The 21,953-nt window shown below is 48.3% G+C and overlaps 10 protein-coding genes across 10 annotated transcripts; 4 read left to right on the top strand and 6 right to left on the bottom strand.

The window, feature by feature from the left end:
- Positions 1 to 473: 473 nt before the first annotated feature.
- BDV27DRAFT_144005 (amidase signature domain-containing protein) lies at positions 474 to 2,212 on the top strand (the record flags this gene model as incomplete). Its single annotated transcript, XM_032070191.1, has 3 exons — positions 474 to 1,889; positions 1,945 to 2,029; positions 2,088 to 2,212. The coding sequence occupies 3 exons, from the start codon at positions 474 to 476 to the stop codon at positions 2,210 to 2,212; spliced, it is 1,626 nt and encodes a 541-aa protein (XP_031929038.1).
- BDV27DRAFT_96785 (Zn(II)2Cys6 transcription factor) lies at positions 2,125 to 3,732 on the bottom strand. Its single transcript, XM_032078077.1, has 3 exons — positions 3,641 to 3,732; positions 3,094 to 3,578; positions 2,125 to 3,040 (listed from the first exon to the last, which is right to left on the bottom strand). Exons 1-3 carry the CDS (start codon positions 3,696 to 3,698, stop codon positions 2,270 to 2,272), a joined length of 1,314 nt encoding a protein of 437 aa, XP_031929037.1. The 5' UTR covers positions 3,699 to 3,732; the 3' UTR covers positions 2,125 to 2,269.
- Positions 3,733 to 5,315: 1,583 nt separating this feature from the next.
- BDV27DRAFT_171224 (general substrate transporter) lies at positions 5,316 to 6,992 on the bottom strand (the record flags this gene model as incomplete). Its single annotated transcript, XM_032075545.1, has 2 exons — positions 6,733 to 6,992; positions 5,316 to 6,676 (listed from the first exon to the last, which is right to left on the bottom strand). Exons 1-2 carry the CDS (start codon positions 6,932 to 6,934, stop codon positions 5,316 to 5,318), a joined length of 1,563 nt encoding a protein of 520 aa, XP_031929036.1. The 5' UTR covers positions 6,935 to 6,992.
- Positions 6,993 to 7,518: 526 nt separating this feature from the next.
- BDV27DRAFT_171222 (DUF2264 domain-containing protein) lies at positions 7,519 to 9,742 on the bottom strand. Its single transcript, XM_032075544.1, has one exon. It carries the CDS (start codon positions 9,672 to 9,674, stop codon positions 7,602 to 7,604), a length of 2,073 nt encoding a protein of 690 aa, XP_031929035.1. The 5' UTR covers positions 9,675 to 9,742; the 3' UTR covers positions 7,519 to 7,601.
- Positions 9,743 to 10,117: 375 nt separating this feature from the next.
- BDV27DRAFT_171218 (Zn(II)2Cys6 transcription factor) lies at positions 10,118 to 12,985 on the top strand (the record flags this gene model as incomplete). The annotated part of the gene is made up of 6 exons (XM_032075543.1): positions 10,118 to 10,247; positions 10,301 to 10,381; positions 10,439 to 10,887; positions 10,933 to 11,255; positions 11,878 to 12,200; positions 12,254 to 12,985. 6 exons carry the CDS (start codon positions 10,118 to 10,120, stop codon positions 12,976 to 12,978), a joined length of 2,031 nt encoding a protein of 676 aa, XP_031929034.1. The 3' UTR covers positions 12,979 to 12,985.
- Positions 12,986 to 13,317: 332 nt separating this feature from the next.
- On the top strand, positions 13,318 to 14,963 carry BDV27DRAFT_156383 (Six-hairpin glycosidase-like protein; the record flags this gene model as incomplete). The annotated part of the gene is made up of 3 exons (XM_032072327.1): positions 13,318 to 13,503; positions 13,559 to 14,087; positions 14,146 to 14,963. 3 exons carry the CDS (start codon positions 13,318 to 13,320, stop codon positions 14,961 to 14,963), a joined length of 1,533 nt encoding a protein of 510 aa, XP_031929033.1.
- Positions 14,964 to 15,376: 413 nt separating this feature from the next.
- On the bottom strand, positions 15,377 to 16,621 carry BDV27DRAFT_156382 (chondroitin AC/alginate lyase; the record flags this gene model as incomplete). The annotated part of the gene is made up of 2 exons (XM_032072326.1): positions 15,377 to 15,954; positions 16,018 to 16,621. 2 exons carry the CDS (start codon positions 16,619 to 16,621, stop codon positions 15,377 to 15,379), a joined length of 1,182 nt encoding a protein of 393 aa, XP_031929032.1.
- A 56-nt stretch (positions 16,622 to 16,677) lies between these two features.
- Positions 16,678 to 18,540, top strand: BDV27DRAFT_156381 (right-handed parallel beta-helix repeat-containing protein; the record flags this gene model as incomplete). Its single annotated transcript, XM_032072325.1, has 2 exons — positions 16,678 to 16,766; positions 17,058 to 18,540. The coding sequence occupies 2 exons, from the start codon at positions 16,678 to 16,680 to the stop codon at positions 18,538 to 18,540; spliced, it is 1,572 nt and encodes a 523-aa protein (XP_031929031.1).
- A 216-nt stretch (positions 18,541 to 18,756) lies between these two features.
- BDV27DRAFT_96764 (nuclear transport factor 2 family protein) lies at positions 18,757 to 19,419 on the bottom strand. The gene is made up of 2 exons (XM_032078076.1): positions 18,850 to 19,419; positions 18,757 to 18,800 (listed from the first exon to the last, which is right to left on the bottom strand). Exon 1 carries the CDS (start codon positions 19,330 to 19,332, stop codon positions 18,928 to 18,930), a length of 405 nt encoding a protein of 134 aa, XP_031929030.1. The 5' UTR covers positions 19,333 to 19,419; the 3' UTR covers positions 18,757 to 18,800; positions 18,850 to 18,927.
- A 564-nt stretch (positions 19,420 to 19,983) lies between these two features.
- Positions 19,984 to 20,786, bottom strand: BDV27DRAFT_125947 (uncharacterized protein). The gene has a single exon (XM_032066450.1). The coding sequence runs from the start codon at positions 20,706 to 20,708 to the stop codon at positions 20,274 to 20,276; it is 435 nt and encodes a 144-aa protein (XP_031929029.1). The 5' UTR covers positions 20,709 to 20,786; the 3' UTR covers positions 19,984 to 20,273.
- Positions 20,787 to 21,953: the final 1,167 nt, after the last annotated feature.

Below are 21,953 nucleotides of genomic sequence, written 5' to 3'. Positions count from 1 at the left end.
TCAAGAAGCTAGTTAATATTACGGTGGCTGGACACTAATTGCATGAGGGACTACCCGGATTACTCGGATAGCATCCAGGTCATGGATTAGGGCTCGGATAGACCCCTGACTACTGTTACATTCTGGATGATAAGCCACTCAGCAGATAAGCTAGAGACTGGTGAGGTGATGTTCGGCTAGCGTATCCACTTATCACTCACTCATTTACGAAGTTCTGGCCAACCCCGCACGCCTGGACTTGCTTATGTTGTCTCGTTAGTATGGTGGGTCCTGGACCGGGCTATCCGAGCAAATCTGAGAAGCTGAAGGGCTCAAATATACTTCTCGCGCGCAAAAGTCTATGATTGGCTGGTATATCATCGCCAACCAAGAAATAACTCTTGCGGGGTTCATGCTAGGGTATAAATAATGCTATTCAGTCGATTGATAAACATGTACATTGATCAAGTTTCCTGATTATACCACAATAAACCATGACTATCCCCGACTGGCAACAGAAAGCTGCGGCTAAACAGGCCGAAGCCGCCGCCAAAATCCCCAAAGAATGGCGAGTACCTGCAAGCATCCTGCAGGATGTCGATGACGAGCAAGGAGTACTTGCTATCCCTCAACGCTGCGGTATCCTCACTCCCAAAGAGCTGGAGATCACAGAAACCGTTGATGCTACTGCCCTACGGGACAAGCTTGCTGCCCTAGAGCTCACAGCCATGGAGGTTACTACTGCGTTTTGCAAGCGCGCCGCCATTGCCCAACAGATTACTTCCTGCTTGACGGAGACCATGTTTCCACAAGCACTGGCACGGGCTAAAGAGCTGGATGAGTACCTCCAGACGACCGGGAAACCGATGGGTCCACTGCACGGCCTGCCAATCAGTCTGAAGGAAACATTCAATGTCCAAGGCGTGCACTCCTCTCTTGGCCTGGTCTCGTTCCTCGACCGACCCGAGGCCTCCCAGAACTCCGCCTTGGTGGAGATCCTTCTAGCTGCGGGCGCTGTACTATACGTCAAGACCAACGTTCCCCAGACGATGATGACGGCCGATTCTGAAAACAACGTGTTTGGTCGTGTTCTGAACCCACACCGCCGCAACCTGACCGCAGGCGGTAGCAGTGGTGGAGAAGGAGCGCTCATAGCCTTGCGTGGGTCTCTTCTAGGCATTGGCACCGATATCGCAGGCTCCATCCGGATCCCAGCATTGTGCTGCGGTACGTTTGGTTTCAAGCCTAGTGTTGGTCGTGTACCGTACGCAGGCCAGAGCAGCGCGGCCCGTCCAGGAATGACGGGCATAGCACCAGTGGCGGGACCATTATGTCACTCAGCTCGTGACGCGGAGCTTCTGCTGCGAGTGGTCATGGAGGCGCCTGTTGATGACCTCGACGACAATGTTCTTGGCTTTCCTTGGATAGAACCGGCTCCCCCAGCTGCTCCCACCCTTACTATCGGAGTTCTCCCTGAAGACCCGCAGGTTCCCTTGCATCCGAATATGCGACGCACATTGAAAACAGCGGTCGAAAAGCTTGCAGCAGCAGGCCATCGTATTGTGGACCTCTCGGGTCAGATCCAGTGTATCAACGAAGCGTCAGATATATCATTCCGGTTCTTCCGAATCGATCCCGACCAAACACAGGTAAAACACGTCTCAAGAAGTGGAGAACCTTTCATCAAGTCCCTGCGTTACACGTACAATCTGGAAGGTAACGATCCAGAATCGACACTGCGAGATTTGTTCGATCTGAATGTGGCACGAGCCAACGTGGCGGCGATCATGCGCCGTGTGTATGTGGAGAACCGACTCGACGTGATCATCGGCCCAGGAAACCAGAGCTGCGCGGGGCCCCATGATACTTATGGAATTCCGGTTTATACTGTCTTGGCAAACCTAGTTGATGTGAGTATTTGTTATTCCTTGTTGGTGGAGTTCCGAGCTAACCGTATCAAAATAGTATCCCGCCTGTGTTATTCCTTTCGGAAAGGCTAATGAGGCCGCTGATGCGGAATATGTGCGAGATGTCGCGTATATCCCTCCATGTAAGAATTTCCAATCCAGATTACGAGCCACCCCGATATGAGATATTGACCCTGATAGATTGCCCAAAAGAGGTTGAAAACGCCCCCTGCCACGTGCAGCTCATTGGTCGCCGACTGAAGGATGAAAGGTTGATGCAGCACGCCAAAATTGTTGAGAGCGTGCTTGCAAGCAAGTCGGCATGATCTTGGCATGTTTCTGACAGGTTTGACCAAGGAATATTTCATGGTAGTAGATAAGAATCAGACACCTTTCACTAGCATGTGTAGTCGATGCACCAGTAACTTAGAGTTTCCAGCCTCCGGTGTAGTCCAAATTGTCTTGAGCCGGTCCAATAGCCGCGTAGCTTGTCCGTGTTGTCTGCGAGCTAGTGAAGTGATCTTGCTTTGCACAATGTATTGTTCGTTAGCTGTGGTTGCAATAGATCCCAGGACTGCTACAGGCCATAGTGAAAATCCGAGGAGATATTGGTTCACGTTCAAGGAGTCTAGAATGGAAAAGCCGTTCGGTGATAAGTGATGGATTTGCTCTGTCGCCTCAACGGTGGATAACAGAGGATCCACCTTTAGCAGTAATATTCGCATGGTTAGCAAATACAAACTCATTGTAGGGTTGCCATGATTGAAGTTCCGATCGTAATGCAAGAGACTGGCTAATAAGTGTGAATAAGTCTGGATCTCGGCGTCGGTCAATGGATGCGCACTCCGGGCCAACCGTGTTACGTCCGCAATAAGAAGGAAAAATGGATAGGATGCGTCTAGAATGGGTTGGGACATTGGAGGAGGAAGCTCGCTGAAATATCGAGCAAGGTCCATGGTAGGATTCACACGCTGCAGTGCATCAAGCGATGGCTCAAACAGCATCATAAGCGTGCTGTGATACAGGAATGACTCCACACAGACGCGTTCGAAGGGGTCAACTTGCTTTAGCCCTGATGAGCTTCGTCGAGACAATATCACTCCGGCGGCAGTCGCATGTAACCCGATGTTGGGTGTTGCGCCAGGGCGAAGATTCTAAGCATCAATCAGCTCATTCTCCAGCAGTGAAGGGGTGAGAATTGTATTGCCTCCATAACACAAAGAAGGATTGTCGAAGCTAAGATAGCATCCTCATTAGCAGCATCTGCACAATGCGCCATGCGACTCCGTAGGCCATGTAACGAGAAAAGGTAACTTTCTAAGGTCAACCTTTCATTTTGTAGATATACCGCAGCAATTCCAATCATGATCGCCATTAATGGAGGAAAGTCGAGTGCAAGCTGGAGCATATAGGTTTGGTCGTTGTACTCAGCAGCACAATTCTGCCGGACCATACCTGGCAGTACCACAGTGGCAAAATGGGTATACATGTCAATATGGTCGTCTGGTCTGAAAGCCTTGCAACGGAATTGGGTACTCAAATTCTCATTCATCGTAGTGTCAATCTTTGCGCCCCGTCGCCTACGATCAACAGTTTGGCTGTTGTGCGAAGGCCAATTGCATCTGAGGCCTTTTTTCGCGCAGCCTCCGCATTGTGGTGGGATTTCATCACATTTCTTACGGCGACTGCGGCCTGGTTGATATTAGCGTTCTTCCCTTCTTTTTCTTTTGTTTTTCAGGGTTTATTCAAGTTACATTCAAGACAACCTGTCCTGGTGCGCAATCTAGCCTTGGTCGGGTAGGCCAGTTGCATAGCGAAACAGTGTGGAAGCCGAAATGGGTTGAAGCGGGGGTGGAGTCTGGTTTATTTATATTCATGGGGGGTTTGGAGGGATTTAATCCTTTTATAGTCTAAGTTGGAGGCTGCTGGACTTGATTTCGCGGTTGATAACGGCTGCTTATATAAAAGCCTCGGCTACTCCTCCACGTCCACCCCTCAGACTCTTGATTAAGGCCAAGATGCATAGAGAAATAGCAGACCATAATCAGTTGACAAGAGAAATGTTCGATTATCTTAACTATACGTATCCTAACAGCCAATATTAACTCTAACGCTCTGGCTGCTAGACAAATCTTTCATCACACCACACAAGCTGAGACTAGGGGATCTCCATCTGAATATGCCAAGCACCTCAGTGGCGGACGACAATGAAAGGGAGAAACAAACGAGTATCTGTTACAAAATGAAAAGATGTTAGAAGATTCCTGCACAAAAGATTCCATTGGGAAGCCCATTTAATTGAGGACACAACAAAAGGGCCACGTACAAAACAATAATGGACGGTTCCATGGCCTCTACTTGCCCAGCATGTATGGACTCGTGCGATGATCTCAGAGAACTTTTGGATCAAATGAAGGAGTTTAGCATACAACAGTCGCCATAACCCATTGCCCTGTTGTAACTCCCGCAAAGAGGCTGCAGTTGGTTGAGTTTGATCGAAAAATGGCAGCTATAATCCGCGATAGGTAGTGTTGTAATAACTATAAAAGCTGCTAGCAACCGTCCTGGAGGAGAACATATTAAAGCAGCTTCAGTTTACAACTAACACACCAGGTGCCAGCCAAAATGCCCCAGTCATTGAAATTTCGATTTATAGAGATCAAGGGTGGAATTTCGGAGGGCCGCTATTCGAACAACCAGCAATCGCGATCTAAACAGCACCAGAGTGAACAGCTGCCAGGCCAACATTCGCAAGGTAGACGCTCGAAGCAGAAATCGCATGGTGAAGCATCACAGAACCAAGGTACAAATAGTCGAAGCCCGCATCGCAAAGAGTCAGAGGACCAAGCTCCGCGACGTCAGCGACCACCAAGTCAACAGTCGCGGGACGGATCGTCGAAGAGCGAAGGTTGGAAACTGGACCCCGTAACAAAAGAAACACTCCAAGAATATAGGCGGCAGGTCAAATCTCGAAAGGAAGCAAAAACGGGAGAAAACGCGAGTTCAATTGAGCCTTCTCAATCTACCTCCATTGAGACTCCAGAAGTACGACCGGAAAAAGTACCACAAAAAAAAAAAAGACAAATAAAAGAGGGCATGATCAGGAAGGCTCTCCACGAGAGCTTGACAAGCGTCAATCGGGGAAGCACCGCGCAGGTTAGTGCCTAACTTCGCCATACCCTGCTGTAAAGGCGGGTCTGGTATCGATGTGACAGGGAAAGGAATCGATATTTTCAGGCCTCTAATAGCCTGGCTGTGCAAATAATGCCTAAGGACGAATGAATAATGAGGAATATCTTGGTTGTATCCATCTATAATGATTTAGCACCGCCTCTAACAGAGTGGAAACTTAATATGCAAGGGCTGTTGAATATGCCATGTATAAGCGACTACTTTCGTACTAATGACATGGGTAATTGATACTATGTCCTATATAGTTTTCTGAAGAGAAGCCCTGACAGGATTTGGGCTCTCAAAGATTTCTGACAGTTCTTCTAAAGTGTGTCCTTTGGTTTCAACGGAGACAAAGTAGCTGACAGCCGCTTCGAACAGATCCCACACAATGAAAACAATGTATGTATACCAGCCAATATTCTTGAGCGCGATAGGAAAGCAAAATTGGTTGAGTAAAGTGAAACCATGCGCAATGGAGAAAGTAAGGCCGACACCCTTCCCACGGGTTTCATACGAGAGCGCCTCCACTGGATATAGTGCTTGAAGAGGTGTCATCCCGAAATTGTAGCAGAACCCAAAAATAAAAATGAATGCAATTCCGGCAGAGGCGGCAGGGGTAGCTTGGGTACTATCGAATATACCAGAACCGATGGTAATACAGGCGAAGCAAATTGAACAGGCCACAGCTGTCCAGATAATGGTTGGCCGTCGACCCATCCTCTCGATTTGACTCGCCCCCAGGTAGGATGCGACTGTGGAAACCACAGTATAGCCAAGGTTCACGTTCAAGACCTGATTAGAATCGGTGATACCGGTGGTGAGAAGCATCGCAGGGAGATAATAGGTGACAACAGCATTTCCCGAACATTGACCCCAGATACCGGTTATTAAAGCGTTGATAAAACGCCATCTTCCTGCCTTTGTTTTGTAGAAATCACGGAAGTCCCACCAACGTTTGTCAGAGCCGGACAGGGATATGAACTCCCTGTATTCCTGCAGCTGTAGCTGCACAAGAGGGTGCGAGGGATTTCCTTCCCCGTGGTACTTGGCAAGGAATTCCAGTGCCTGCTCTTCCTGACCATGGGAATAAAGCCACCGTGGAGACTCAGGGAAAAACAGCACAGATATCAGCACAATTCCAGGGCAGATCATTTGACACCATAGAGGGATTTGCCATGATTTATTGCCTGCATATCCAGCCGACCCTCTGGTTACCCCCGCAGCGATCAACGATCCAACAGCATAGGTGCAGTTGTAAAATGCCATGATGATTCCACGATATGCCGGCGGACAGACTTCAGCACACCAGATGGAGCTGGTTGATCGCACTATATTCACCCCGAATCCTAAAAAGAAACGACCAGCCACGAATTGAGGAACCCCATGAGATAGTGCCGAGAGGAAAGTACAGGCCACGACGATCAGGGAACCGATGAAAGTGCCCCATCGTCTGCCACGAAAGTCGCAAGCTGGCCCACTAAATGGCAGCGAGCAAATTCCACCCACCGTATACATGGCGGATATATACCCGATTTTCGCACCGTTCTTCTCCACTCCGAACTGGTCTCTGAACGATTCCAGAGCAGGTAGGGATCCAAAGATAGAACCATCATAACCTGTCATGGACTTAGCAGATGTCGCTTCATACAATTCGTTCTCCGAAATCACAAACCGTTCATGCTCGAGCACAGAAAGGCGATTACGCAGAACATGTACAACTTTCTTAGGTTTGGAGACCATGGTGAGGGCCTTTCTGCTTGCAGAGCCTCGATCAGGGCCTGGCGACTAGGAGCCTGCTTGGTGTTGCTTGTAGTGGTCTCGATAGCAAGTTTCTGGTCGATCATTTCTTCTTCATTCGGATGCGAAGTAGCCATGGTGAAGATTCGTAATGGTAGCTAGCGGCCGTTTCTCCCACACCATTCTTACAGTGACCCCATGAAACAAGAGCTAGCATCCCCTATTTATTGGCAGTGGAGAGACCGAAGGATGCTGAATGCGAGGCGCTAGGATGTCACTATAGTAGTCGGCCCACGTCCACGTTTCTCAACCGAAGCTTAAACCCTAAGGGGAATTAATATTCGGGCGGGGATTCCTCCGATGCTCGGGCGAACGCTTCCTCCGACACGTGGATTCCCTTCGTTCCCCACAAATGTGTCGCGATAGACTAGCCGTGAATATACAAAGGTAGTCAATTTGATGTTGCAGCGCGGGGCCATTCGTAGGTGGACAATATGCACCATTTCTTGGTTCCCAGAAGCTGTTGAACGGTTACGTGGACGTTATACCGCCATATCAAATCCTTTGCCTAATTGTTGAGAGAATATCCACCAATCAAATGGAATTTTGGTATACAGTACCTTGGTTGCTACTCAGTCTATTTTATTACATCGTTTGGCTTAGAAGACGGTATAGACTTGACATCACGGAGGTTTTGTGGAGACATTCTACATGGATTACATGAATAGCAAAGAAGAGTAAATTAAAGATCATTAGGGAAGGTATTAGGTTATTGAAAAGTCCTGTCTGATTGAATTATATATGTTAGAGGCTCAAGAGTTCCTCTGGCAATTGGGGAGCCTGGCACCACCTCTCGAACATTTCCTGCCGGCTAAACCGTCTCTTCCCTTTGCTAATAGAAAATATAGCATTAGCGATGACTGTGTCCCGTCCTGATATACTACAGATCTCATGCTCGATAGTAGGAATCAACGTTCGTGGAGTCATCAAATTGGTGTTAGGATCCGGCTTAAGCAATTTGCCTTCTAGTGAACACCCCGAGGCGAAAAGATTCTTTATGCCGCTAACGTCACCATCACCAATAACTAGTGAACTTGTGTCACAATCAATGCGACCCCCGAGGGCGATATCTAACCTGTCTGCTGTTGAACCCCAACCCTCGGTCAAGACGGGTATGCGACGAGGCTGTTTAACTTCTATAGAAAAGGCGCCCTCAACAAGTCTAAGAGTTTCAGTGGCAGAAGATCCAGACTGAGTATTGCGAATACGGTGGACTCGAATATGCCAATCGGGCCACTGATCGCAAGGAGGGATGAGGAGTGTGTGGATTTCTATGCTGCCGGTCCTCCACGGCCTCCATCCACTGTGTAGGCATTGCACATTCTGATTGTTAATTAAGAAGGTCTCAATTGTAGGACTGGACGTTGTCTCCCATCGAGTGATCCAGGTGTCTCCCTCATCTCGACTGATAGCGAGTGTACTATCTGGAGCAATCTGCGTCAACAGTAGCCCAGTTGGGACACTGAAACCAAACGCAGAGGAATATGCGAACTTGCTGTACTTGGATTGCGTGGCCTTGAGGGGCCAGACACAAAATTGACCACCAGAGATCATGAAATGATGCTGGCCGCCTGGATGATCACACAATATCTGGAAAGGTGCTGAGAGCAACTGCACCCCGGACGTGAGTGACTTCGTTTCGCCAACAGAGGCCAAGGGATGGGGGAGCTCGTCTACCATCCAGAAGTCATCAATGGTAGATAATGCGAGTATGACAAAGCTCTTCATAGCCCAGTACGGCGACTGAGGTGAGTTATAATCCTCGCACATAAACATATTAGGGTATAGGTAGCCAATTGTGAGGGTTCCGTCCAGAGCAAAGACATTGTCGGAATGTGAGGCCCACCACCTTAGATGACGAAGGAGCATTCCCTTGACAAATCCAGGTGATGTGTAAGGGTTTGAGTAATCGTAGGCTTTAGCCATCGCAAATGCTGCGTAGAATGCGCCCATGGCAAACCGGTAGGTGAGAGATCGACCAAACGGAATGGGAGCGCCATCCTCGTCAAAATATCTCCAGAACTGATTTGCGAATTCTCTCGCCTGGTGGATGTATCGAGATACACGCTCGGGATCGAAGTCAGCCGCAAAGATAGTGTATAGCAGCTGACTAAATTGAATGGCAAAGCTTCCGGAATAATAGTCAGCCTGACGACCGTACGCTTCTTCTCCCTCGGTCGCATCCTTTCTCCAAGGGCCATCTGCAGCCCATCCATTGCCCAGCTGAAACGTGTCCAGAAGATCAAAGTCGTCCTGGATTGATTCTTTCACATTCTCGTAAGGAATACCACAAATCCTATGCAGAGCAAGATTCGCGAAGACCCTAAACCAGCGCCAGTTGTTTTTGGGCATTACTTTCCCATTTAGCCCGGAGAGCCATTTGACCAAGTGACTGCGACTGTGAGTTGATAATGGCTCATAGAATGTCGTCGGAGCTAGAAGGAGGGCAAATGAGATTGCCTCCGCCTCTACCATGCGTTGGTCCCAGTCGTCTATTGCTCCCCAGTATTCGGGATGGGTGGGATCAACTCCATTGGCAAGTCCTGATACCAAGCGCTCCGCGTATGTCTTCAGCGTTGGGTCCGCTGTAGTAGATGATTTGGTAAACGCAGCAGCTATAGCCCAGATGGGTCGTGCAAAGCCCTCCAGGTCTGCTGCTGTTTCATCAAAATGCGCTCCTGAGTAAATAGGTAGTTGTACCCGCGCTTGTCCTGGCGAGAAATATGGTTCAAGAGCTTGGACAAGAGCCTTCGTCGCGACGATCACATCATTCTTATCGCGGAAAGGGTTATCGGAAAAGCCATCAAGAGGAGGCATTGATTTCGAGTGGGTTCACAAGCCCTGGTGTTATGATTGATATCTGTGAAGGCCTGAGGTCCCAAAATCCTGTCAAAGTCCTGTAAAAGACAGAACGTCCGTGCTGGATAGGTGCTATATTGGAAATACATTGCTGCAATTAGTGAGACAATGCTCATTAAGGAATCATGCCATGAATACAACCCCACTCTATCCTCGGCATCAGGCTAGAAACTAGTAGGGTGACATCGGCGGATTCTTTCGTCCGCGAGATGGCAGAGTTGCATCGCTAATGTGATTCTTCCCCACAATTGCCCCAGATTTCGGAAAAAGTACGAGTTTAACCAGATTAAACCCCGCATAAGGTGGGGGTTCTGGCATAAGGGTCTTTCTTCATGCTCCCATGATCCGCCTTTAATGCTCTGTTCCTTTTGTTCGATGTTCGCACGGCCATCTGCCGCAGGATGGAATCTCCCGACGCCCGAGAAGGGCCTGTCAATGGAGACACAGAAACGCCCGCATGCCAGTCATGCCGAAGCCGTAAGCTGCGGTGCTCAAGGGATCTTCCCTCGTGTACACGATGCCAACGCCTTGGTTAATTCCTCCCTTAGCTGGTTGTTGAGGTGTGTAACCTAATGCTGTGATAGGTGTGGACTGTTACTATGATTATACAAAGAATAAACCCGGGGTCAAAGTGGGCATAATTCAGACCCTGACTCAGCGAGTGGGTACGCGGGCTATTTCAAAGTTATGGGCTGACCAGGTCGCTGATATATTGTAACTAGAATCATTAGAAGCTCAGCTAGAAGCGCTAAGGGCCCAGCATCAGGCTGCTAGCGGTATTCCAAGTCCTGCAAGCACAATTCAGGATGTAAACGCTCTCCGAGGCTTGGTTTCTTCAATGATGGAGGAGTGGCGAGAGAATAACACGCTCCCAAATAATGCTCCACACCAACGTCTCAACATGGGTTCAGATCGGGATGTGCATGAGTCCACAATGCCGGCTTCAAGTCCTGAGATCTCGCGAAAAAGGCCTTGTCCAGACTCTAGGAGCTCTCTGGATTCCACTCGTCAAGTGGATCTGCCCCCGGATAGCTTAATCAATGGTATCCTGGATGCATACTTCTCAGTCGTTCATCCTTTCATACCAATCCTCCATGAACCACTTTTTCGATCCCGGTTGCGCGATCCGGCAGAGAGACCAAAGCTGATCCCCTTACTCCATGCCATAATGGTATGTGCGTTACGGTACGTTGCTAACGAGCGACTTGCGGCAGAGTGGAGTACATCCCATCCAGGCGCACTACAGAAGTCTAGAGATTTTGTAGTTCTCTCAAGCATAGATAGCCTTTCTGTAGAAAGCGCTCAGTCCCTCATTATTATTGCCTTTGTTCATATATGCGACGGTAACGCAAACAAAGCGTGGCCAATTGTCGGAGCACTGACTAGAGCTGTTGTGTACATGGGACTCCACAGCGAGCCAGATGAAGGCCAGCAGGGAGATCCTTGCGTCCAACCATTCCAATGTCTGCCATCGGCCCGGGTATGGACAGAAATGGAGGAGCGGCGACGAGTATTCTGGAATGTCTTTCTTCTAGACAGGTACGAAATGCACCCATCGTTGATAGTGGCTATCGTCTCACTAGCATACAGATTTTGCTCGTTCACTACTGGGTATGCAATGCATTCCTTTGATTTCCATGATCACCCATACTAAGTGTACTCCCCTATCATGTAATAGATGGAACATGAGCCTGGCCAGCGACGACGTGAGACTCCGTCTTCCGAGTGATGGCACGTACTGGGCCAAAGAGGAGCCCGTGACAACACCATTTTTTAACATATGGGACTCATCCCTGGCAAAAATAGGGAAGTCAGTTTCTTTTCTCCCAGGTCATCTTTCTTCGCTTGCCGACAAGGACAAAGATGTGAATAATACTCCATCGAGATCCGAGCGTGTATCCCCTGTGTTACAGACATCTGGAACCCGGACAGTAGACCTATCAACTATTGGTTCTTTTGCATATTGTATTGAAGCGACCGAATCGCTCAATCGTATTGTCAAGTACTTTCTCCAACGATCAGTCAACTTCCAGAGCAAACAGGAGTTCGGTGCTTGGCTAACGCGCTTCAAGGAGTTGGATCTCCAGCTTATCCAGTAAGCAACCTTGCCCTATAGCACAATGGTCTATTTGTTCTGATGAATGATATGTAACATCTATAGCTGGAAGATGTTTCTCCCTCGACGGTGGAAAGACTCTAATATCTCTAAGGAGCCTGCGTTTGTGCATATGGATCCCAACCTGACTCTTGCTCACATCACCCACAATACGTCAATGATCCTTTTACATCAGTGCATTGCCTACCCACGGGCCAACCTTGTGGATAAGCTGAGACAAGCAAGCATCTCCAGTGCTGAAACGTGCCAACTCGCCGCGACAGAAACAGCCAATATTGTTCAGAAGTATCTGCAGTATACACCCTTTGTTGGGCTTGTCAATGCGCAGTTCGTGTTTTGCGCATTCGTCAGCGCCCGCGTCATGCTTGGTAAGTATCACTTAGAGTACCTCTGGCTAACTTCGCTAAACTGTGGTTGTTAGTGCATTCACGCCTCCATCGCACAGAGCTTCCGGAAGGGTACAGCATTCTTTTGTGGAGTCTCCAGCAGATGTCAGCGAGATGGGTTTCGTCGAACCCGAACTTAAGATTGATACAGGGGAACGACAACTTTGCTAATGCCCTTCTTTCTCAGCTTCAGAGGCTGCAGGAGCGGTGCAAGTACATTGAGCCTTTTGAATTGGACGCCTTGGGCTATGCTGTTGAAGTAAGCTTTGCCCTTGGAATACCTAGCCCACCGGCCAACTCAGGTGAGAGTCAGTGGGTCAGGGAGCGACGTGCCCAACAGCGACATAGCATCATACCAGTTAATGGCCAGCGGTCCCATTATATGAGTAGTAGTCCTTCCGCGCACAGACCCAGCCAGAGTACCGTCCATGATCAGGCATCACAGCAGAACGCAACAGCATCTGTGAGCGCTACTCCTTCCAGCCCCCAGGTAGCACCAGGCCCGGCAATGAGGGATATGAGCCAGTGGAATAGAAATCAGATACCAAGTCAGCAACATATGAGTACAATGCATGCTGGGAATGTATATCCCTATCAAACCGGCTCCCAAGCAACATTGGATGGTCTATTTCCTTCAGCCGGTGAGGCCTCGCCCCTCGATGGCTCGGATAGCTTTGCGGCATTGTCTAACTTCCTTCTGGATCCTCAATATCTTGACATGGACCGAATCATCAGCTTTCAGGATTCCTTCACTCATTAGTAACGAGCGGCAACATGGATAGTGTATGACATTAATACATGGAAAATTCGTTGTGTTTTCAGTAAGCCATTATCGTTTTTCTTGCATATTGCAGCCGACTTAGGAGGTGTATTTTCTTACAATTGTTCCGTGGGCACAATTGATGTAGCTTGTGAACCGTTCGAGATCTTCGGAGGTCGGGCGATGGATCCACCCGAGCTGCGCGGTGGCTTCATGTCTAGCAGATAAAGATTTCCCACTTAAAAAGTAGCCAACCGGAAGATTAGTCGTCTTTTCTCTGATGACTCGTCTTGAGCTAGCCATCTACGACCGCCACTACGTATCTCTTTCCTTATCACTATGGCGCCTCACATACTCAGCACCACCCCCGTCATGGATGACGGCCGGACACACAAGGGAGTCATCAAGCCGCCTCCTCTGCAAGAAAACGGGCACAAGGATACCAAAACTCAGCTCGCCCTTCTTTTCCATGAAAGTAACCTTGCAAAGGTCATCGGAGTGGCTGAAACTCTCCTAAAGAACAATGTAAGCGAGAAAATCATCAATCACTATCGCAGAACCGCTTATAGTTTCCTTCAAGGATCCTCCCACCATATTTCCTGAAACCGTACCACAAGCAAGTCCCGACAAAGGAGTGTACCGATGCCGAGACGCCGAGTTTTGGACTTGCGGCTTTTTCCCTGGTAGCCTCTATTGCTTGCTTGAACGTGTTAGGAAGTATCCAGCAGCAAGCCTGCCCAATCTCTCAAGCCGTTCATGGGATTCGCAAGTAAAGTCGACTGAGGATGCAACAGGAATTCACGATCATGGTGTTCTGATTTCTCATCTTACCGATCTGTGTAGAAGATGGTCAGAGCCACTGCACGCCATGTCCTTTCGAAAAGACACGCATGATATCGGGTTTATTATCCAGCCTGCACTGCAAAGAGACTGGGAGCTTTTCGGAAACAAACGCAGTTTGGACTCTATTCTTACTGCAGCCGAAAGCCTCGCTACCAGGTTTGATGAACGAGTCGGGGCCATTCGGAGCTGGGATCGATTTTCCAATGCGCACCATGACATCAACAGCATGGATGATGACTTCTTGGTGATTATAGATAGTCTATGCAGTAAGGAGAAACACCATTTCCACACTTCAATAGAAGAGCGTGACTAACTCAATACCAGATCTCGATCTACTATTTTACGCCGGAAGCTATCTCCATTCTGAACGCCTACTATCTATTGCATCCACCCATGCTACTACGTTGCTATCGACTCATCTCCGACCTGAGTCCGGCTTAAAAGATGACTCCTGCTACTCCACATATCATGTCGTGAACTTCTCTCCTTCGAACGAAGGAAAGGTGAGGCAGAAGCTCACCGCACAAGGCTACTCGGACAGCTCGACATGGGCCCGTGGCCAAGCCTGGGCAATTCTAGGATACGCTCAGACATATTCGTGGACTAAGAAGCGGGAATTCCTTGATGCTGCTAAAGGGCTTGCCGAGTATTTCATACAACGCATGGAATCGTCTCCGAAAATCGTGGAAGAAGAAGGTCGGGGGCGGTACGTTCCACTATGGGATTTCGACGCGCCGATCACGCATACTGGTATCAACGGCGACCAGGGCCCATTGCGGGATGTTTCCGCAGGATTAATTGCTGCAAACGGGATGCTGATTCTGTATGGACAGCTAGCAGGCATTGGGGAACTAGCGGCGGCCAAGCGTTACTTGGACTATGCTCTAAGTATCGCGAAAGATACTGTGGAATTGGCGTATAATCGAGATAAGAGGCGGTTGAGGCTTTATGAACAGGATGGGGCTACTAAGGTCGAATCATACCAGATTAGCAATGGAGATCGCTTTGATGCGATCCTTGAGAAGTCAACGGCCAATTTCAACGGCAACCATGCTGACCGTGCTTGGGATCATGGGTTGGTTTATGCAGATTACTACTTTCTTGAGCTGGGGAATCGACTCTTAGATATGGGGTTACTTTGATGATTATTACATAGAGTTCCAGTCCGACCGATAAAGCACTAGATATCATTTTATCTTATAACTATGTTTGTACCAATCCGTAGAGAATTGCGTGCGTTTTAACTTCATCTTCTTTCTGAAAATCTCAATACCTTTGCCATACTATTACTGCTTTTCCTGCATCTTCTTCCCTTGTTTCTTCTGATGCCACCTTTGCTCCCTAAGGTTGACACTGAATACTCGTATCATAATATCTGAGTACCCTAGACCAAAGCACCTTATAGCTATGTCACCCAGACCGTGTTTTAACTACTCTATCCCTAACATGGTATATAGCAATCGTACAGTAGTTAGTGTACACTCGAACTGCGGGACAGCTTGCATGTTATTTTCTATCGATCGGCATTCTTTCCTACATAAACAGGCTATTATATTCAAGCATCATTTTGTGCATGCGTCAATGTCTCATACGCCACAAAAAGACCATTGTTCTCAGCCGGCCGCTGTTTCAAGGTGAGATTTTCTGTCTGCGGCATATCAATTCCCATTCTGAATGACAGCGCATTGAACCCAACTTCTGTAACCGCGCGCAGCGATAACTTTAGCTCCCCACCACAAAGCCAGGATGGGGCAGATACTCCATTTTCAAACTGAGAATGGAACTCCAACGCATAGCGCAGGCGGGTTCCTAAGTCCTCCTTGTAGAGGTCGGTACCTTGGATGCGACTGGTCTCTGCCACATGAGCCATAGAGGCAAAAGAGTAGCCAGTGTGCTCGAGATCCCGGCATGTCTCTTGTGACTGACCGTTCTCCTGGAATGTGGTTTGATTAAACCACCAATCGATGATTGCGTCAGGGGAGGAACTATGTCCGCGAGCTGCTACCGGGTATTCTCCATCACTTGTCATGTATACCGTGGCAGGAACTCGTTTCAAGTGCCAATCCATCGCGATGTTATAGGAGTCCGCATCCTCGAGGAATACAGCCATCATAATAGCCGCTTCGGTCATAACTGTTCCACCACACCTCGTTAGCTACCACTGGCATCAGTTTACCATACAAGTTAATAGCATACCCAGCTCCCAATTCGCAGTCCCCGTCGTTCCATTAACGGTGAGCGGCATATACACATCACGTAGCATGTCTTCAAACTGCTTAATACCATCGTCCGACCACCCGGCGTCCGTATAGCGAATAATCTCGCCCGTGCGTGCCCATACTGAGCCAACCCAACCTGATTGTAAGGGTGCATTGGTGTTATTATGACCTTCAATCGTGGATGAATATGCGTCCATAATGCGGATCGCCTGTTGAGCATACGCTTCGGTGCCATTGATTGCCCACGCTAGAGCATTGGCATACGCGGCTAGGGAATCATCGCGTTCCGCTTTGCATCCAACATCTGGGTCCGAGTAAGGACCACACTCGACGATGACATGCGGTGATGGGGCCTGCGGATTGCTGACATATTCATCCTCCATAAGTGCGTCATAGGCAACCGCCCAGGGTTGCTCGCCTTTGCTCACTTTAGCTTTGACGAAGTCCAATTGGGATTGGCTGATCATTGCTCCGGGATGGACCCATTTTGACGGGGCTGAGGCTATCGTTGATATGTCTTGTCCAGATCCCGGCTGGACTGTAGCCGCGATAACGAATGGAAGAGCTTTCCAAGATCTCATGCTTCGGATGTTACTGATTGGGAGAATTGTTGAGGGGCTGTGATTCTTGCTTCATCATGCTCCTCCCTTTAAATGCTATTGTTGCCAAGAAAAGCACCCTTCCTATCTCGCTTCGCCCAAAGACTACATTCTACCGCCGATCATTGTTTCGGGTTGATTGTCCAAGCACCCAATATCGTGCAATGCCGAGCCGCGGTAGGAGCATTCCACCGACTGTGGGGAAATCGAAACAACACCGGCCGAACGAATCCCCCGAGCGGAGTTTGCCTTCATTTGCAGTCTCTAGTAGGAGTGGGGTGAGCGTTAGGGTTGCATTGTTATTCTAGAGCTTCTTGATCTAGCTAGGATCTGCAAGCAAGGGAGCAAGACTATATAGATGGTTACAATGACCCCTTGCATGCCTTGATGCGAGCTCACCAATCCAATTCTACCACAGTCGCCCTTACATCAAAATGATTGCGTCTAAAGCTTTGCGACACAGTAGCTTCATCGCGCTCGTCGCATGCCTCTTGCAACTGTCCTCTGCCAAGGATTTGTATCTCGATTGCAGCTCTTCCAACAGCGATGGCGATGGCAGCAAAACAAACCCATTCAGCTCTATTAATGAGGCCAATAAAGCTGTCTTAAGTGCCGGAGACAGCTTGAGCATCAAATCAGACACTACATGCTTCGGGACGCTTTCACCACAGGGCAGCGGTACACAAGAACAGCCGATCACCCTTACTAGCTATGGCGATGGCCCCTTGCCCATCATCAATGGTTCTGGAGCAGCAGAAGCAGTGAGCCTTACCAATCAAGACTACTGGGATGTGTCCAACATAGCGGTGGTCAACCCAGCGGCTGAGATCGCCTGGCGCCGCGGAATTCTCGCAACATCTTCCGATGGGACCGTGCACCGGGGCCTCTACATTCACGATGTTATGGTTTACAATGTAGCCGGTGAGACCAACAAGGCCAAGCAATCCGATGCTTTCATCGCCTCCGGCGGAATTCTGGTCAACGGAACCGAGCATAACAGCCGCTACGACGATGTCCAAATATTCAACAACACGGTTTACGACTGTGGTGGCGGTGGTATCAAAGTCCGTGTTGGTCAGATGGATAATCGTGGCGAAGGGGTACACGTCTTCTCCAATAACATCTCCTATGTCGGCGGCGATGGAATCGTGGTATCCTACGGCGTCTCACCCCTCATCGAAAGCAATCTTTGCGGATTCCTCGGACATGGAAAATATCCGTGGACCGGGGGCAATTTCGCCGGAATCTGGGTTCTCGGCTGTCGGGATGCGGTCATGCGATTTAATGCGGTCCATGACTCTCTCATGTCGGACATAGACAGTGAGGCCTTTGACTGTGATTGGGGTAATGAAGGTACCTGTACTGTCGAGTATAATTACAGCCATGACAATGCCGGTGGTATATTCTTGAACTGTGATGGCTGTGGGACTCCTGGTGGAGCGAGGCAAATCGTTCGCTACAATATCTTTCAAAATGATTGTCGCATGTATAGCAACGGAGATAACGTGGAGATGGACTTCTATAACAATGTTATTTATTGTCCAGATAAGAAGTTCGAGATTGCTGTCCCGCCGAAAACGAACTTGTCCAACAATATCTGGGTTGGGACGAAGGATTCGACCTTGCCGACTGGCAACTCAATTGAGTGGCATGCAAACCTTTTCCAGACGGTGCCACAGCCAGCTGATACAGCTGGAACTGCTGGAGATGCACGGTTCATGGATCCGGGTACCGGGAAAGACACAATTGACTCAGTAGATGGGTATAAATTGCGCTCGGGTAGCCCTGCTTTGCTGAAAGGGGTTATTGTGTCTGAGAATGGAGGGAGTGACTTTTGGAATAACGAAGTGTCATCCGACCAACGACCCAATATTGGATCTTACAATGGTAAAGGCCTGTGAGGGTGACCCGAGCTGGGCTGGTGTTGGATTTGTACTCATTGTTGCTGTTAGACAACATAGCTATAGTAGCTGGCCCTGCGTCCCTTACTAACATGCTGAATGTACAACATGAGATAAGCGCTGTAATGAGTTTTGAGACAGTCCAGTAATGTCATAAATCCGAAGTTGAACACACTATTCTGTCGTTGAATTACTTCAAAATACACACTGGATGATATTGATATCGCGATCTTGAACACACGGCGAATCGAGCGCGTTAACTAAGCTGTCAGCGTACAGCCATGGGAGTCGATGAGGAAGCCACAATACCAAGAGCCGATGCGCATCGGGGCCCTAAAGCCTTTACTGGACCCTACCATACACATGAGAACAATTCGGTCCTTCTGCCTATTTCATCGGGCTCGCTCCAGCCATAAAAACCACCACACGCGTGAATTTTCCGTCGGCGCCGACATCAAAGAAGTTGCAGTTGTCCAGCTCGTTCTTCGTCCCGTCCACCAGTTCGCCGGTATAGTGATGCTCAGTTGAGACCTTGCCATGTACTTCATCGACCACAATACTCTTGATGTCGTGGAGCATGTGCTTGGTGTTATTAATGAAGTCGGTGAACAAGCGGCGGATCTCGTCGGGACCCGTGGATGTGATATGGGCAGTCTTGATGGTGAATGTCGCGTCTGGGGAGAAGTGCGACATCACAGCATCGAGATCCTTGCCATCCACCGCATTGAAGAAGCTTTGCGCCAACCCCGCGAGCTGGTCGCGGGTCAGGATCGGGTTCTGTGAGGCGGCCATGTGGATGATCTGGATGTGTTTGTGACTTGGTAAAGGGTGAGATCCGGTGATTTTAACTCTTCTTCTGCTGTATGTATGACCGAGAAGGGAATACGAAAGCCAAGAGGTGGGGGATCCGGAATATTAATCCTTGGTAGTGTTGTGGGTCGTGGATTTTAAGGATCGGGACGAGGTCGAATCAGGTGCCTATACCTACCCTAAGCACTCTGCAAGTGGCATCTACATGTCTCGCAACAGCGTTATAGGCGCCATTTAATGATTATTTTAATCCTTGTCACAGGATAGATTTACTATACGAAAGTACGGTGTCGTACTAGACAGTCGGTATGATTAAATCTTTTTTTTCCAGATCCAATTATTACATAAGCTGCCAAGACTGAAGTAACTAAATGCACCCTTCAGATTTCTACGACGATCGAAAACATAAACAGTTATTCAACCTCATCAAATTGTCACCGTATCTAGTCAGAACATGAAAATAATAAGATCTATAACTTAAGTTTGCCCACTGTTGCACAAAAAGTAGTCCTGGAGACTTAGGTGCTCATCTTTGTAACTTACAGCTCTTTTCACTATCTGTAGCGCAATACTGCGATTATATATATTCTCTTGTCACTACGGCGTGATGCATCCGCTCCTATAGAATCTGAATGATCTCATACCAGTATATTCGTTCCATATAAGTGTTGCTAGGATTATTCCAGTACTTGGCCCAAGACTAGAGAAATTTTTAGCTACATGAACAAAGTTTTGGGAACAATAAACCTGCTTCACAAGAAGCATATCACATATATATATCAATGGATGCCATAATTAACAGTCAAGTTAGGAACACACTTTAAGTTTTTCCATAATGGAGTAATGTATATCGTACCAGCTGGAGTGCCCACAGGATTCGACAAAGGCACAAAGCAATACACCTCTAGCCTTGTAGGCAGACCTTAGCCATGTTGATAGTCACTGAGAGACACGTTTTGAGCAGGAAGTATTGGCCAGGACCTGCTACCGCCATCCGCATCGTTCAAAATCGAAACAAGGATCTTGCCCCGGCTGTCGCGTAATTCATCAATATCCCCGTACTGAGATGCCTTCATTTGATCGATATTTTGGACAAGATACATGGGATTCCAGCCGCTACCGCCGCTGATATCGTAGGTCCACCACGCTAGATTAATGGCCTTCACGGAAACTATGTTTGCGTCCTTGGTCTTGGCGTACTTTTCCACACCCCGGAAGAAGGTCTTTGCGTCCTCGCGTGAGGCAGCTGTCACGAGAAATCGAAACCATTTGCCCGTGACACCATCTGAGCTGCGTTGAAATGTCCAATGAGCATAGAAAGGTGCATCGTGATTCCAGTAGTCTTTAGTATCAGTCATCGTGGCGGATGTCAAGTGTACAGCCTTAGAACTGCTAACGGTTTAGAGTAATAGAGGAAAAAGATAGCTTGATGATAATTGCGCTATTCAATAACGTCGACACAAGGGGTCTAGGGAGTTAGACCACATTTATACACTTTCAGTCAGTGAGTAACTTTACATCGCTCTTGATATCTGACCTCATTGATGATCAAACGACTGGCCATCATGATCCTTGTTGACATCACCCAATATTGAAAGCATTGTTTTCGGAAGTGAACACGTCACAGGAATGTAATGATAATGGCAGATAGTTAAATTGCATTGGCTAGCGTTCGTTTCCATCAATATTCCAAGCATGTTATATCGACGGAAGAAGGCTGAAGGTTTGCCCCAGACAGTAGTTTGACGTCTCGCCCATGAGGGAATAGAGCGGCGTTCGGGCAGTCCGTCTCGGAGTTACATCAAGGTGCGTCTATCAACCCATGGTTCGTATATGCGCCAAATATCTAAGATATTCGTCACACCCACACCCCCGGGCAACAACAGACTTGAGCTAATATCATATCTCTTCTCTTTTACACAGATATCTTGGTGGTTGTGGTACATCAGTTTGTGGTGCTGCAGTGATCGGCGGGAGGAAAGCCGACAATACCAGAGAGTAAAGCCCACACGGCGCCCTACTATGGAACGGCGGCGGCCTATGCATGTAGGATGCCACTGAGTAACTATGATTATTATCAGTAAAATGGTGAAGAAAGGACTGACTCCATGCGCTATACTAGACGCTCAGTTGATGGTATATTGGTTTACATTGCCTGAAGGCAGAGAGTTTGACCAACCTTAGAATTCCATGTATACAGGTCTCTTTTGGGTCATTAGATACTATATACAGCTTTGAGGGCAGTCTACATTGTCAAAACGAGTCACGTGCGTATCCATTATGTCTTTGTAGTTAGCTTGTTGGAGTTTTCTATGTTGATTAATCGCATTTATTGCACTCCAATTAAAGCCCGGCAGGCAAAGTCAAATACTACAGATGAGGCTAACTCGACTATTGTGGTATGTGGTCTAAAATCACTGTCAAGCCTTTTTTTTAACAAGAAGCCCCGAACTGTATAAAGGCTGTCAGGAGCTATAACAATACGCTTACAGCCAGCTGAGCTACAGAATGCCATTAAAGGCAATAGGAAGCTCAAGATCGTCTACGGCATTTCCCAATACAAATGATACCTGCTGGCCTCTACTACCTCCCCTGTCATTCGA

Source organism: Aspergillus caelatus, assembly GCF_009193585.1.
Source record: "Aspergillus caelatus strain CBS 763.97 unplaced genomic scaffold BDV27scaffold_59, whole genome shotgun sequence".
NCBI lineage: Eukaryota > Fungi > Ascomycota > Eurotiomycetes > Eurotiales > Aspergillaceae > Aspergillus > Aspergillus caelatus.
The sequence above is the reverse complement of the archived record's forward strand: the minus strand, read 5'-3'. Positions and strand labels throughout refer to the sequence as shown.